This window comes from Megalobrama amblycephala, linkage group LG7, assembly GCF_018812025.1.
Source record: "Megalobrama amblycephala isolate DHTTF-2021 linkage group LG7, ASM1881202v1, whole genome shotgun sequence".
NCBI lineage: Eukaryota > Metazoa > Chordata > Actinopteri > Cypriniformes > Xenocyprididae > Megalobrama > Megalobrama amblycephala.
The window spans coordinates 48,474,601-48,488,666 of NC_063050.1; the positions used below are offsets into that span (position 1 = coordinate 48,474,601).

At 38.1% G+C, this 14,066-nt stretch overlaps 2 protein-coding genes across 3 annotated transcripts in view; one reads left to right on the forward strand and one right to left on the reverse strand.

Moving 5' to 3' along the window:
• nol11 (nucleolar protein 11) overlaps window positions 1-14,066 on the forward strand; it is a 59,311-nt gene that overhangs the window by 27,160 nt on the left and 18,085 nt on the right. The window lies entirely within an intron of this gene.
• Window positions 209-2,771, reverse strand: LOC125272791 (E3 SUMO-protein ligase ZBED1-like). Its single transcript, XM_048197908.1, has 2 exons — window positions 2,620-2,771; window positions 209-1,764 (listed from the first exon to the last, which is right to left on the reverse strand). Exon 2 carries the CDS (start codon window positions 1,255-1,257, stop codon window positions 745-747), a length of 513 nt encoding a protein of 170 aa, XP_048053865.1. The 5' UTR covers window positions 1,258-1,764; window positions 2,620-2,771; the 3' UTR covers window positions 209-744.

Here is a 14,066-nt window from a genome sequence, read left to right on the forward strand (position 1 = left end):
ACGATATATATATATCCCGATATTTTTTCCGCACCGTGAGAGCAAATGTTTAAAGTCAAAGCCAAATATGACGTCACAAGTAGTTTTATTGAAACCGGCCATTTCAGTGAACAGTTGCAAAATCAAATGAATAAATAGTAAACAGGTTTCTTCACCTGGTTCATAATTAAATGCTCAGCTGTTCAAATAACAATAAAATGTAAAAAAAAATACTGTATAACAATAGGACAGGAGTACCTTTTTTGAAATCAAAGCTCCATAAGGTGCACATTTAAATAAAAAAAATATCTTAAAAATAGACTATAAAATAAAATAGGCCAATCTTTTTCCGAAATAAATATATTTATATGAGAAGTACAATATCAAAAATTTTTAGTTTTACAACTATAAATGGCTTATTAAAATCCAATAACAGATTTTATTCTCCTTTCTAACAAATCCACAGATGCAAATAACGAACATTACAAAAGAATATGACAAACCCTAGTAACTTAAGGGGAGCATTTACATATAAAGAAAGAACAAAATAAAGTGCTCAGTTTAAGAACATTTTTTTTAAACATCAGCTTGAGATTACCTTTTCCTTTTTGTTAACTCAATTTCTTATCTGAACAGTCTCAACCAGTTGCACAAGAAACAGATTATCAACTCAATAAACATTTTCCCCCTCTTTTTTTACTTTGATAAACAGTAATGCTGTCTTGAGGTAGACATTAGAAGACAGACAAGCGTATCCTCCTTCGTTTAAAGATTTTGTGCGAGAAACACCAGCCTGTCAACAGCATCCGGCTTCAGAAATGCTCTGTGGCAGGTCACGATATTGCCACTACAGCTGAAAACCCTTTCGGAGGGTGAACTGGTAGCTGGTACCAAGAGATACTTTTTTGCCAGGTGGCTCAGAGATGGAAAGAGAACTTCATTATCCTTCCACCACTTGAGAGGATCAGTGTCACTCTCCACACTTGCGGACTGCAAGTAACTTGACAGTTCATTTTCAATAGCCCCTCTCTTGGTTGGTGCAGTGGTGGTGGCTGTGCGCTTCTTGAAGAAGCTTGCCAGTCTCTTAGCTTTTGGTGCTACTGCTGCTTCTCCATCTGCAGGCTCAGGCACAGTGGGCACACATAGGCAAGGCGGTTGACAGCTGCTCTGATCAGCCAGTAGCGTCTCCACCTCCAAGACGGCTCTGTGCTTCAATGCATCGACTTTTTCACTTGGGATGTAGGTGGCCCTGAACCGAGGATCCACAAATGAAGCCATCTCCAAAAGGTCAGTAGTGGCTGGGTCAGAATATTTGCTGTTGAGGTACTCAACAATGCTGGTCTTGATCGATTTACATCTCGCTATCACCCTCTTCACACCCCAGGAGACTTTCGTTAAAAAGGTGCAGCACAGATTTCACATATGATAGAGTGACGTACTCCTCACCTGATAAAGCATCAGTAAAGTCCTGGAGAGGTTTCAGGACCTTTTGGACTGCTTCTAGGACCTCTAAGTCCTGCCAGGTAGGGACAAGGTGCCTGGTCTTTTTGTCATTAGACAGGACTTTGGCCAGTGCTCCTTCCTGCTCCAGGACACTCTCTATCATCTGCTGCCTGGATCCCCAGCGTGTGGCAGACTCGGTTATGAGTTGGTGACTTGGCAGACCCAGCTGAATCTGGACTTCAGCAAGATGTCTCCTTTTCTTCCAGCTGTACGAAAAACAGCTTACAATTCTTTTGCACAAAGAAATGGCCCAGGTGACACGCTTGTCATTCATGCCATGTCCTGTCAGAATCATAAAAAACTATTAAACAAATGTGCTTATGCGAGAAATTTTACTCTGGTTTCATTTTAACACATTCATACAACTAATCCAAAATCAAGCTTTAGAAATATTCTACATTAATATTATTTTCTCGTTTCATAGTTTATTTTTTTAATCAACACCAGTACTAATCATAAATATCAAATATTATATTAATTTTTTTTCTGAATTTTAATCATGTAAGTGATTTTTATGTAGTATTTTTGTATAATTTATAAATTACTATACTGTATGTACATTTACTCGTGTTCCGTTCTTCTTGTTGTTCTTAGTATTTAATATTTATGCTATATTTTAATGCTACTTCATATTTCTACTCCACTAAAAACTCCACAATGTTTAGGCATATGTGTCAACATTCTAGTTACTTTGCAGTTTGCTATTTTCAATCCAGAGAAAAAACTATAGTCTATCATAATAGCTAAATATATGTTACCTTGATGATAACAACAGGCTAACCAGCATTTTAAAGTCATAATTACCTCACCTTTACCAGCTGTAACATTAAAGTGGTAAATACATCAATGCATCACTAATTCTTATCCAATAACGGAAACCTAATAAATATGGTTCTGAAATCTACCATTCTGTATTGTAAATGATTTTACATTTAGCACTTTAAGTTTTGTGTTTTATTAATCTATTTAACCTATATTTAACAATGCATACTGCATTTCAACGGACACCTGGCCAAGACAGCAGCATAAAACACAGTTGCAGACAGACACACAAAGGAAAATAAGGAAAAACTAACATTTTAATATGTTTTTGATTAAAGTAAAATATCTGAATACTCCTTACAACACTGCACTCACCAATAGCCAAGTGCAGTCTGTGACCGAAGCACTGCATCCTCAGCCACTCGTTCAGCTCAACCGCTTTGACGATGTTGCTCCCGTTGTCGGTTGTTATAGCAACCAGATACTTTTCTTGGAGTTTCCAGCTTGTAATTGCGTCCTGCAGGGCCTCAGCTATGTGCTCACCGGTGTGATCCTGGGGGAAATAATGATGATTTCAGTGTACATTTGTGGCAGTGCTTCTCGTGCAAAGTAGTTGCGACTGGGAAGCTCATATCTCGGGTCCATAGTTTTCAGTAGCTTTTGGAATCCGACTTGTTCCACAGTTGTAACGGGGACCATATCTTTAGCAATGTGATAGGACACCGCTTTAGTTATAGTACACCACTTGACACTTTTCTTTTCATAAGGCACATTGCAGGAAAATGAAGTTTGCAGTGAGCTTTGTTTCGGGGCTGGAGCTTTTTCGGGTTGTCGATGGCTTGCGGCTGTGGCTTCTGCAGCGCGCAGTTTCAAAGACTCTTCGTACTGCAGTTTGTGCCACTGTTTTAGGTGGTGAAAAAGATTTGTAGTGCTTCCACCCCTGGCTGTAACTTGTTTATTGCACTCCCTACAAATAACGTGATGTTGTTGCTCATCTGATACTTTGAATCCGAACCATCTCCAAATTACTGAGCTTCTGCTTTTTCTTTTACTAACCAATTCCTCCGCGCGCTCCGCAGACGTAGTTGCTTCCTCCATGTTTGTTGAAGAGTGGCTCTGTGCCTGCCCCCCCGCCCCGTCCCCTAAAAACCCTCAGACCCCAGAGGGTTAAAGATGTTGTTCCACATTATTAAGCAAGTCACGGTTCTCATGAAATATGGGGAGGAAGAAAGATCTTTCTGAAGATGAAAAGCATGAAATGGTGCAATGTTATGCAAAAGGCATGAAAAAAACTAATATTGTGTGCAAAGTGAATGGAGATTATGGAACTAAAGATTTGATTATAAAAGGCTGAACAGTTTGACATTTTCAGTGAGTCTGCCTGATAATACGAGCTCTTGAAACACACAGTTTCTGCCAATCTCGAGTACCTATAGAGTAGTAGTGCATCCAGATCTCTGAAAAGTCTTTTAGTTTTTTCATATTTATAAAACATACATTCTCTGTACCGAGTCTTTCCAAAAACAGACGAGTACCTGGAGGCGTGGGTGAAGCTAAAGAGTCACAAGCACACGCTGCTTTTGCGTATCAATCGCCTGCAAGTCATCAATTGTCAGCTAAACAAATGTATTTAAACACACACAATACACCATCGCATTATGCCTGGATAACTTTTGAATCACTATAATGTACAAAGCGTAATAGTGAATGATGAATTTATGAATTCACTACGTTCGTGTTTACATTATAAGCACTTGGGCGCCTATTGCCAACAAAGCAGACATTTGATGCAGTTTTACTTGCCACCTTACCACCGACTCATGAACAGGATCATTATCGCTGTGACGACCGCTCCATCTTTCAGTTTCAAACGATCTGTAAATCCAGCGTAGAACTGAGCCTTGTTTACAAAACCATAAGTGCCGATCCTAAGGGCTCGAGCAGCCATGGGAAAACACGATTTTCTCCATTCATTTTAACCAATAAAAAAGTGATTGCATCTATCAGACACAACTTTATCCTTATTTTGATAGATCACACACACAGTTTCTGCCAATCTCATGTTAATCTTGAGTACATATAGAGTAATATTGCATCCTTCATATCTCTAAAAAGTCTTTAGTTTTATCATATTTATAAAAGATAGATGCGCTGTACCAAGCTCCTGGGCCCTCATTTATCAACAGTGCATAGAAAAGGTTCTATATTTTGTCCAACGAATGAAATTTAGAATGTGCCTAAGTACAAGAAAATCCGCATTTATCAAACGTGCGCACACAGTTCTTACGCACATGAGTAAGCAATCATTATTGATAAATCCCACATGTGCGTAAGTGCCATGCTCGTTCACGTTCAAGGTCATTAGCATTCGGAAACGCCTCCAATGAACCATATATGGTGACAAAACTTCCCTTTAAAAGTCACGTGATTGTGTTTTTTCCCCACCGCAATAATAGCAAAGAGAGCTCTTGCCAAGCAGATCAGCATGATCTTGGAAAACGTGCTCTCTGGAGTGCATTGTTTGCAAAGTCTTCTAATAATGCAAGATAAAATAAAATAAAGATAAAGTTTACTTAATTTTTACTTAAGTTTTTGCACACATAAACTATTTAAGTAAATTTCAAATATGGGTTTAAGTTACTCTACTTAGCTAAGATAAGTAAAATTATAAGTAACTTTAACTTTATCAGTAAAAAGTTGAGTAATTTCTATTTAGTTTAAAACTCTCTTGCAATATATTTTACACAAAACAATATAACACTGAATGAAACCATGCTGTTGATGTGTATGCTTTTACTTAGAAACATCTAAGCAGATAATATGAAAGATATTGTGTAGACATCACATCTACACTTTAAAAGTAATGCTATAGTTGAACACAGAGACCTCAATACTTGGTACACAACACACAATGATGGTAACATTCGATGGAACATTTTTGAGTGTGATTGTGGCATTTTAAGTAGAAAATGAGCTCCAAATGTCACAAAATGTTAAGTTACTAAACCTAACCACAAAAGCAATGATAAAACAGTGTAAAAATAGCTGGAAAACAGCAAAAAATTGACCTCATTAATTATTCAAGGCCCAGTGCATGATGGGAACACCAGTTTCAGAAAAGTTGAGTAGTTTAACTTAATTTTATAATGTTGATGTTTACACTGTAATTTCTACAAGCTTAAATTGAGTACTACTAAATAACTTGCATTTGTTTTTTGTTTTTTTGTTTTTTTCTGTATTTACTTAACCATAATTTTTTTTTTTTTTTTTTTTTTTTTTTTTTTTTATATACAGTGACACCAATTGCGCACTGTGTGTAAAACTAGACAATTGATAAATTGAGTGTTTTATAAATAAAGGAAACACAGGACATGTGGATTGCTTAATGCATACTGTGACACTCTTAAATGATTTTTGTGTGTAGTGTCACTATTCTACCACTAGATTATCTGCGTAAGCATGCTCAGAGGTGTGCTTATATTTACACACATTTCTACGTTTAAGTACAAGTTGGTGAATCCCACACTTTGCGTGAAACTGTTCTTACGCACTCACTACACACAAATCTGTCCGTACGCACCATTGATAAATGAGGGCCCTGGAGGCGTGCCTGCCATCAGTGCCGTGGTCAGAGCTAAAGAGTCACGAGTGTGCGCAGCTTTTGTGTAGAGATCGTCTGCAAGCTGTGACATCGTTATAAATAGGGAACACAAATGTTTGTGTTGTTTACATTTTATGCAGTTGCGCACCGATTGCCAACAAAACGCAGACATCTGGGGCCGTATTCACAAAACATTTTATCTTTCCACTAAGACTTTTCCTAAATGGCAGTAAAAGTTCTTAGTTAAGAGTTTTATCTTAAAACCTATTCACAAAGCTGCTGAGACACACTTTTACTGAGGAATAGAGAGAAATCTTATGCTAAGAGTAAGGCCGGGGTTGACCTCGTTGCTATGGAGTATACACACAGTGATTGGCTGATCGGGGAGGAGCCTCTGTCAGCGATTGAATCATAGAAATATTGTAGAATGAGGTATCATGTTGCCATATTCAAATAAAGATTTTAAAATGTAGGCTTAGTGTCACTAATAAAACTAGTAGGCTGTTATGTTCAGCTAAATGTCTGCCTCTTACATGTCTGCATCTCAAGAGATTGCAGAATTCAAGCGACAAATGATGTTTTATAAACAGTTTGGGAGGAGCACGTTCAAATGGTCTATCTAATCAGCTTGAGAGGAGGTATATATACACAGACGAGAGCTGACTCGCCTATAGTTAGCTGGACAATTTTCTTCCCTCCGCCACCCCGCTCCTCACTCTTGGCTGGGGTCCTGGGGATACGGGTAGAACTCTGGATTTGGCCTAAATTCCAAGCTTGTAGCCCTCGATCCGCTTGGACAGCATGCCAGATATGCTTATTATTAGGGGTGTGACGAGATCTCGTGTCACGATGTTGCCATGACAGAGTGCTTAGGATGATTAGGAAAGAATATGCCACCGCTACATTTACATTACGCCTCCACTGTCATTTTGCTTTGTATTTAAATAAAAAAACATTTAATTCAGTTGGATAACGGTTGCCACCGCTCCATATTTACAGAGTACACGTGATCGCGAAAGTGAAAGTAAACACAAGGATGCATTCAAACGTGATCCCGCATTTTGAAAGCGGCTCCATGATGAATGCAAATACCTCTCAATATGAAAGCTATTTTAGGCTGGGCAATGTAGTTGTAACCATCTCTTAGCTCTGTATCAAAGAAAATGTTGGTCTTATTTGCACTTTGTATATTGAGAGTGTTTATGGTTCCACTTATTGTAAAGTGTTACCAAAAAAATGAATGTTTTAATCTTAAGCACAAACAGTAAGGTTTCATTTGTTAACATTAGTTAATGCACTGTGATCATGAACTAACAATGAATGACTGTTTTTATTAACTAACATAAACAAAGATTAATAAATACTGTAGCAAATATATTGCTAATTGTTAATGTTGATGTTGGTTAATACATAAGGTGCCGAAGAACATGTTTTTAAAAGATGTAATATACGTCTAAGGTGTCCCCTGAATGTGTCTGTGAAATTTCAGCTTAAAATACCCCATAGTGAAGTTTAATTCTTTAATTCTTTAATTCTCGTGCTCCACGCCCCCAGGGGCTTGCGCTTGCCTTAAACAACATAAAAAAAGTTCACACAGTTAATATAACCCTCAAAATGGATCTTTACAAAGTGGTCGTCATGCAACATGTCTAATCGCGTAAGTATAGTATTTATTTGGATGTTTACATTTGATTCTGAAGGAGTATGCTCCATGGCTAAAGCTAACATTACACACTGTTGGAGAGATTTATAAAGAATGAAGTTGTGTTTATGAATTATACAGACTGCAAGTGTTTAAAAAATGAAAACGACAGTCTTGTCTCCGTGAATACAGTAAGAAACGATAGTAACTTTAACCACATTTAACAGTACATTAGCAACATAACGAAACATTTAGAAAGACAATTTACAAACACCACTAAAAATATCATATCATGGATCATGTCAGTTATTATTGCTCCATCTGCCATTTTTCGCTATTGTTCTTGCTTGCTTACCTAGTCTGATGATTCAGCTGTGCAGATCCAGATTAATACTGCCTGCCCTTGTGTAATGCTTTGAACATGAGCTGGCATATGCAAATGTTGGGGGCATACACCCCGACTGTTATGTAACAGTCGGTGTTATGTTGAGATTCTCCTGTTCTTTGGAGGTCTTTTAAACAAATGAGATTTATAGAAGGAGGAAACAGAAACAGAGGAGTTTGAGACTGTATGTGTGTGTCTGCATGAGACTGCATGCTGTATGTCATTTCCATGTACTGAACTCTTGTTATTTAACTATGCCGAGGTAAATTCAATTTTTGAATCTAGGGCACCTTTAATGTTAATAAATGAGACCTTTATTGTAAAGTGTTACCATTTTATTTATACTGTTTTTATTTCTATAAGTTTGTGGAAAGGAGTTCAGTTAGTAGGTCAAAAGTTGTAGAAGCTCATAAATCATGTACAGCAAGGTCTGAAGAGACTGAAATTATACAGAAGAGAAGTCAGTCAGTTGAGTTAGTGGCAAAACCTTTTACAGTACTTGAGTATTGTTGTCTTTTACTGCATATGATAATTCATACTCAGAAAGTAGAACTGAAATGACATTCATTACAAGATGATTAGTTAAAACATTTCAAATACACCTGCAGAATATTTTTTTCTAGTCATGTATTTTGCCATTGAGGATTTCTTAAAAATAGTGTGAAAATCTTGTCTCGTCTCGTTTTCGTGAACTCAGTCTCGAGTTTCGTCTCGTAACCTACCTGTCTCATTACACCCCTACTTATTATATATCTTTTTTTACTCCGTTCGATCATTTGTGTGAACTAGTGAAAACAACTGCCACAGGTAATCTTACAACATTTTTTTTTTTTTTTATTAAAGGTTTATTTTTGGTGTTTTATCATAGATTCACATCTATAAATCAAAATATGTATTGCATTTATGAAAAAAAAGGTTTAGCTCGTTTTCCTGGTCTTGCGACCAAAGATACCCTACGATAGTTTTCTGACGGTGTCAGAAATTCAGCATGATCAATGCACAGTGTGTTTGCTGCTACGACCTACCTCTACTGACCAGCCAATAAAAATGCGACATGAAATCAACGTGACGTGGTGCCAAACCTTAAAACTGCTTACCTCAAGCTCTTTTCCCTTCTTTTGCCGCTTCCTTTTTATTTTCAGCACACACAAAATCTACAACTGACAAACTGTGATTAAACATGGTGTTTTGTTTACCACTAGTGCATGCTGATGACGTTAAATTCCTATATAGAAACTTACATCGTAGCCTATGAGTCAACAGGTGTCGTCATTGTACAGTCTACATACATGTCGTACCCAAGATTAGTAGATCCAAGTCGCACAGTCTGATAAAATAATGATCTTATAGGATTGCTAAAATCGTGCAGTGTATCCAGGGCTTTAGTGATTTAGGAGTCCTCTTGATTACTCCTAACGTTTTACTCGCCACCCGCAATCTGCAAATCCAGTGCCGAACTGGGACTTTACAAAGCATTCATCACCGAAATCCTGGGAACATTCAAACATACGTGCACAACTCCGTTGCTGCCTGGGAAAAACAAACTTCCTCCACTGTTCCCTTAACGCTGGGTTTGTTGGGAAGCTGAAAAAGGTAATCTTTCCCTCACAACCAAAAACGCACTCCTTTGTTGACAGGAGCTGCATCTCATTTCGGAGGCTGCGTCCTCCGGAAGTCGCATTTCAAAGCTGCATGCGTCAAGGATGTCCTATTTAAGAAAAGTAACCGTAATAAAATTGACTATTCATTGTGAGGTGTAAAATACTGTAATTTCTTTCTTTGTTTGCAATCTAATGGTTATTTTTCTTGAATGAGACTGCCTCGATGATGTATGCAGCCTTCAAAGGGTGCAGCCCCTGAATTGGGACACAGCCATTGTTGAAAAATCTCTCGGCTTCTGTATCCCGAACAAAGCACATTGATGGACGTGTGCTTGCTCTTGCTCTGGGTGATGTGTGTGCACACACGCTTATCAGGGAGAAGTCCCTATACAAGAAATTGTGCCCTTTATTATGTGATAAAGACCATACTCGAAAAAAATTCGGCGAAACATGTCCACAACCGGAAGTGGTATATTTGCCACAGAAATACTCCGTCATATGTCCAACTGTGTTTTGAAACTTTGGCCATGTTTAGCATGAGAATGCAACTCTTTAACAGTGTAAATAAGTCAGAATGCATAAAATAGCCCCTTTAACAAACTCCTCCTAGAGCTTTTATCAGATAAGCATCATATTTGGTCAGTTTAATCTAAAGGCCTTTGCAACGTTAAATCAAGATCTTGTGTTTTCGCTGAAGGGTGTGTCCATGGTGACCTGACAAAATTCAGTGTTTCGCCGTGAAACTGGAAGTTGTTGCAAGTCAGGCATACAAAGTCCGATCTACCCCAAACTTCACGTGTTTTATTAGAGTCCTGTCCCAAAGACATCTACATGCCTATATTCAGTTATTTATAGCGCCACCTGTGGGCAACAGGAAATGTCATGTTTTACACTGTGATTTAACTCCTTATTGAGATTTATCCAGAACATCATAATATTTGGTCAGTCTAATCTTAAGGAGTCTAATCTTAAGGACTTGGTGATTATTAAATTGCAAAGATCTTGTTTTCGTTCATGGTGGCCTGACGAAGTCTGATGTTTCGCCATGAAACAGGAAGCTGTTGTAAGTCAGGCATACAATGTCTGACCTCCCCCAAACTTCACATGTGTGGCCTATAGACATCTACATGCAAATATTCAGTTAGTCACAGCGCCACCTGTTGGCAACAGGAAATGGCATGCTTTACTGCTGTAATTCACTCCCTGAAACACATTAAAATATGCCATAAAGTACCAAACATGCTAGAAACACATCATTCAACACTTGGCTAAGTGCTAATGTATGCAATTAATGCCACAAACAGGAAGTTGTTGTAACTCAGGCATACAATGTCTAATCTGCCCAAACTTCACGTTTGAAGAGTCCTCTGAACACATCTACAAGACAGTTACAGTGATAGCGCCACCCACTGGCAACAGGAAGTGATGTTTAACACTGTGATTCGCTACTAGCAACATACTAACATATGCAATTGAGTGTTAAACATGCTACAAACTTTCTAAAACATGCTAGCAACACTTAGCTGAGTGTTAAAGCATGCTATTATCATCACGAAACAGGAAGTTGTTGTAACTCAAGCATACAATGCCTAATCTGCCTCAAACTTAACATGTTTGATAAGTGCCCTGGCCTGAAGACATCTACACGCTGGTAGCAGGAAGTGTGGCAAATACAAATGACTGATTTCCTCCTATATTTATATACTTAAATGCATAGTGCCCACCGTTCTGTTTTCCTAAAGCCACCAGGTGGCAGTGGCACAGGTGCGAGGCCCTTTCGTTGCTGCTTGCAGCCAGGAATGGGCAGTATTTATGATACATGTACTTCAAATACGCATTTCAAATACAAAATAGTATTTTGTAATTTGTATTTGGTAGGGTTGATGAAAATGGCTTTGTATTTTGTATCAAAATACTTTAGTGTTTTGTATTTTTGTAGTTTTAAAATACTGTAAAATACTTTGTAAGAAGTCTACATGATGACATCATAAAAATGCAACCTCTGATTGGTGATTACTCAGTGGTTTGGCCAGACTTGAGTTCAGAATAGATGTTAAGTTTTGGTGTTTGTTTTAGTAGCCTAGGCTAAATAGTTTACCAATTTACATAATGTTCTTGAAAACTATTATACCGAGCAGCAGCCCCCTATATTTAATTAACAATCAATTGATTAATTAGTTATAAACTAGTTGCTATGAGTACAGGTGCCATCAGTTGTCTTATGAATGACTTGTTTGTCATTAAGTCAGTGTTGCTAATGCAAAGTAGGCCCTTTGTTACCAAACATCAAGTAACTAAATTAGGTAACGATTATAAGTCATTCGCAAACTGTTAAAATTAAAACTGTTGGTTACTTTAAATCTGACCTTCATCTGGGCAATCACAGGGATATGTGAATATTTGATCTGTGAAATCCACAATATGTAAATTTTCGCCGCTAGAGGTCGCTTATTCAGTCTCTTATCCATGATTTTGTGGAATCATGGGATGTGTTGTTTTCACGTCTACAGCCAGTGGAAAAGAATCGGGACGGGACTCGGGCAGAAATCATGTTTATGGATGAGATTATTAACCTTACTGTAGTATGAAGCAGAGCAGGGTGAGTGATGTTGGAGCTGCTCTCGAGCCATGTGTGAGAGACGAGCGCGACACATGGCTTGAGAGCAGCAGAACTTTTATTGTGCCGCAGTCGCCGCTTCCGCTTTTTTTGGTCTAGCATATGTGGGGTAATGCGGCACTGTTTATCATATTAGATACATTTGTGTGTTGAAAGTTGTTATAGTGCTACTCTGTGTGTTCACTTGGCAGCTGCTATTAGACACTTGTTGCACACTGCAGTAAGATATTAGTCATGGTAAAACATGGTACTCACTGTAAATCAAGAAATGAGATTTAAACAAGAAGCTATATAACATGAATGGATTCATTCAACGACTGAAAATGTGTTTTATTAGACAGATGAGGAATATAATGCGTCTTTGGTGTTTCCATAGTTTCTACAAAATTAAACTGGAAATCGAGTATAACGTGGGTATGATGTCATTGATAGGCGACGCACGGACACGGCCTGTGTCCTGTGAAAATCAGGGTTCCCGCAGGGTCTTAAAAAGTCTAAAATTCTGAACTTTAAATTTAAGGCCTTAAAATGTCTTAAAAACAGACAGATTTTCATCTGAGGTCTTAAATTTCCTTTAGTCAGGTCTAATTTTTTTTTTTTTTTTTTACCCATTTTACAGAAACGCTGCCCGCTGAAAGTTATTACAAAGTAGCTAGCAAAAAAGTAGCGAGTTGTAGTTCTTTCTGGGGGATATTGGTGTTGGTACGTACGCGGTGATAAAACTACAAATCCCGTGATAAATGCAGTACCTGCCCGCGAAATACGTCTGCGTCTCCTCAGAGTTTGTTAAAGTTCGGCTACGTGTGGAAAATGGGAAAGTGTACTTTCAACGAGACATGACTAGATCAAAGCGACTTCTGCTGTTGGTTACAAGCAATACCCAGCTCCAGGTACGAGGCTCAATCAATTGGGGACTCTGAGTGTGAAGGCGCTGGAGTCACACGCCAGAGCGGAGAAACACAAGCTAGCCGCAAAATGCCTTCAGTGGACTCGGCCAATTAGCCTCACCACTGCCGTCGTCCTCCTCAATGCCTGGTCCCTCCGGTCTCCAGCGCAATATCATCGCAGCTCCGTCGAATAACCTTCGGGGTACTTTTGGATCTACTGACACATCAAAAGCCGAGGTGCTTTGGATACTACACACAGTGATTAAACACCACTCATTTAATAGCAACAGTGAGATTGGCGATCTCTTCCAAGTGATGTTCCCTGATTCAATAATCGCGAAGACGTTCTCCTGGAATAAATGGAATTGTTAAGTCGAGGTACCTGAGCTCACAGTTCATGGGACAGTGCGGGACACACACACACACACACACACACACACACACACACACACACACACACACACACACACACACACACACACACACACATCAGATAATCCATGTTAGATAGATAGATAGATAGATAGATAGATAGATAGATAGATAGATAGATAGATAGATAGATAGATAGATAGATAGATAGATAGATAGATAGATAGATAGATAGATAGATAGATAGATAGATAGATAGATAGATAGATAGATAGATAGATACTCACTCTAATTATCCCGAGGTAAGTATCCATCTATCTAACATGGATCAGTGTTTCCCACAGGATTTTGTGAGACTGTGGTGGGCGGACATCGGTTCCTCTGGGGGGGGGGGTCCGGAGGAAAATGTGTTTTAAATTTAAATGCATAAATCTAGTGTATTCTGAGACCAAAATTTAAGTGATTAGATCAATGAAGAAACTTGTTCTCTTGTAAACAATTTTGTGCTTTAAAAGTAATTTATTTATTGGTGATAGGGCACATTAGTCACGTACACAACATATAGTAGGCTAAATGATAGTTCATAAGTGGTCAAATATGTGGAGTATACATTTAAACCATTAAAAATATGTAGCAAAAGAGGTTACCTTTGTTTGTAAACACACTACTTATGATTAAATGATTTAATAAATGATTAATGATTTTAATAAATGATTA

Coding starts and splice junctions, on each gene's coding strand:
- LOC125272791 (XM_048197908.1), bottom strand. CDS start 1,257: ATGGCTTCATTTGTGGATCCTCGGTTCAGGGCCACCTACATCCCAAGT.